The sequence below is a fragment of the Babylonia areolata genome, chromosome 6 (assembly GCF_041734735.1).
Source record: "Babylonia areolata isolate BAREFJ2019XMU chromosome 6, ASM4173473v1, whole genome shotgun sequence".
Classification (NCBI taxonomy): domain Eukaryota; kingdom Metazoa; phylum Mollusca; class Gastropoda; order Neogastropoda; family Buccinidae; genus Babylonia; species Babylonia areolata.
This window is the reverse complement of record NC_134881.1, coordinates 17,723,958-17,726,250: the sequence shown is the minus strand read 5'-3', so window position 1 is coordinate 17,726,250 and position 2,293 is coordinate 17,723,958. Positions and strand designations below refer to the sequence as shown.

The following is a 2,293-nucleotide window of genomic DNA, read 5'->3' as shown; positions in this document are numbered from 1 at the left end:
ATTCATTATATCGACTAAATTGAATGAAAATGAGGGACGGGTATTTATAAAGAACGCAACAGTACAGGGTAATATTTCTTGTGTTAATGATCTTCCAGAATGAGAATCAAAATTCAAGGAGGGTATTTTACTATTTAATCCACATGCATAAATTGCTCAAGTAAAAACTTCACCTTAATGTGTAATAATTACTATTATATAAACACACACAGACACACACACACACACACACACACACACACACACACACACAAACACAGAGTCAACATGCATTCATGAGTCTGACTGAACCATATAATCAAAAATTTACATAAAGTTGTGGACATATTTAGTATCTTTATCATATCTATGCATGTCTATGTTCATGCAAAAGTGTCCAACTTGTATGTGATATATAATATTATATATGTAACTTAAGCATGTGTGTACATGTAATGTATTTTTTGTAAAATATGTTTTAGAATCATAATGATTTTATAAGTTTGAACTCTTTCAAGTTTTATGGAAACCAAGCTTAATTTCATCAATTGGTATAGATATATGCTAAATCAAATATGTGTATGTGCTGCATTTATATATGCAGCATGTGTGTGTGTGTGTGTGTGTGTGTTTATAAATGTGCATTTGTATATAAATTATGTCATGAATTTGTCTTACTTGTGTTTTCATAAATATTCCTCATGAATTAGTTGGCTTAAATTGTAAACTTGAAAGGTTTTCTTTTCTTGCCAGAACAACGGGCTATTAAATCACCTTTAGTTGACGTTTGACGAAATGACACGAGCTGTCTCTGATGGGAAGGGGTTAGGTCGGAAACCTTTTCCTATTATATCATTTGCGTCCTGATAAATGCACCTGGTTCTTTGTGGGGCCAAAAATGGAACCAGCTAGTGGCATGTTGAGTTTAGTGACTGAATCCGCATCACTGAAACTGCGTAAAATAACGTACAAAATAAGCCGGAGTCGAAATCCGCTGAAAACGGGTAACAACAATTTATTTATGGTATTAATTATAGTTTCATACATGCACAAAAACTGCCTGTAAAAACAGGTTCCTGAATTTAGCCTTGGGTGCTAAAATAGAACTTTACCTGACTTTTCCCACGTACTCGTTTCTGCCGTCAATCGGGATGGTTACGATTAGTAAACTCAGTAGAAGTGTTGCTTATTAGGGTTGATAAGGACTCACCTGCCATGTCGGCTGTGCTCTGTCACTTTCAGCTGGCAGTTATCCTTTTTGGCTGATGGTTGGGGCCTCCACTGGCCACCGCTGCTGTGTCTGCCACACTGTCACAACACCTAATTCACTGTGAGACTCTCCACTGTCAGCCATTATTATTGTACCTGGGGATTCCGCCACCAAGACTAAACAAAACTACTTCGCCTTCGCTTGCGGCACTCGCAGCGAAGAAGTGTTGGCACCCCGAGTAGCTCCATCGATCTCTACCTGTTTTTAAATCGGACGGCACTACCGACTGAGTACGACACACAGGCTGAAGATCGTCCACCACGACGTTAGCATACCACTGACTAGTTTACTGGTCACAACACACTGAGTTCCAAAATTATAAACTACCGCGGTATTAAACACAAGTACAACACAGCAACACGACAGTCCTCCTACCTTTGCTTCACTGAACCCACCACAGCACTGCAGTCGCTCTTTCCGAGCGGAGTCACTCACCGCTTCAGCTCACCTGTATACAACGGGACACCATCGCTCGGAGAAAAAAAAACGGGCGAAAAATAATCCACACAATCTCTAATCCTCACCGTCGGGGTAAAACTGTCGTATTTCACTTTCCCAGTGGAAACTCTTCAAGCTTAAAATCGGACATTGTGACCTGACGGCGGAACTGACGTACAGCGTGGAATGCAGGTGACAGGTAAAAAAAAAAAAACAACCAAAAAAACCAACCCCTGGCGTGCACATACACACCACACACACACACACACCGTCACACACACGTAAACCTCCTTGCGTGCGTACTGTTCTCACTGCGTCCTCCTCTGTTTGTACTGCACGCGACGAGGGTGAGCGGGGCATGCGCAGTCACCACGCGCTGTTTCTCTGTCACATGCTCAGATTGGCTGACGAGGTGTCAGCTCGCAGGTAGAGCGGCAGTGACTCCACACACCTGGCCGATTGGGCTTTCACGCTGGACTGACGACCAGTGTGCCAGTCGTGTGTGGTACAAGATGGATAACCGCTGGGTTTTTGTTATTGTTGTTTGTTGGTTTGTTGTTTTTTGTTGTTGTTTTTTCTCCTTCGTTTAACTTGAAAGATAAAGTA

The 2,293-nt window shown here is 41.6% G+C and overlaps 1 protein-coding gene across 1 annotated transcript in view; it reads right to left on the bottom strand.

Annotated features, from left to right (window-relative positions):
• Nucleotides 1–1,977, bottom strand: part of LOC143282806 (uncharacterized) — a 59,575-nt gene extending 57,598 nt beyond the window's left edge. The window contains exon 1 of the mRNA XM_076588588.1: nucleotides 1,190–1,977. Coding sequence (XP_076444703.1) covers nucleotides 1,190–1,196 — 7 coding nt within the window. The 5' untranslated portion in view covers nucleotides 1,197–1,977. The remainder of the gene's footprint in view (nucleotides 1–1,189) is intronic.
• Between the last annotated feature and the right edge of the window lie 316 nt (nucleotides 1,978–2,293).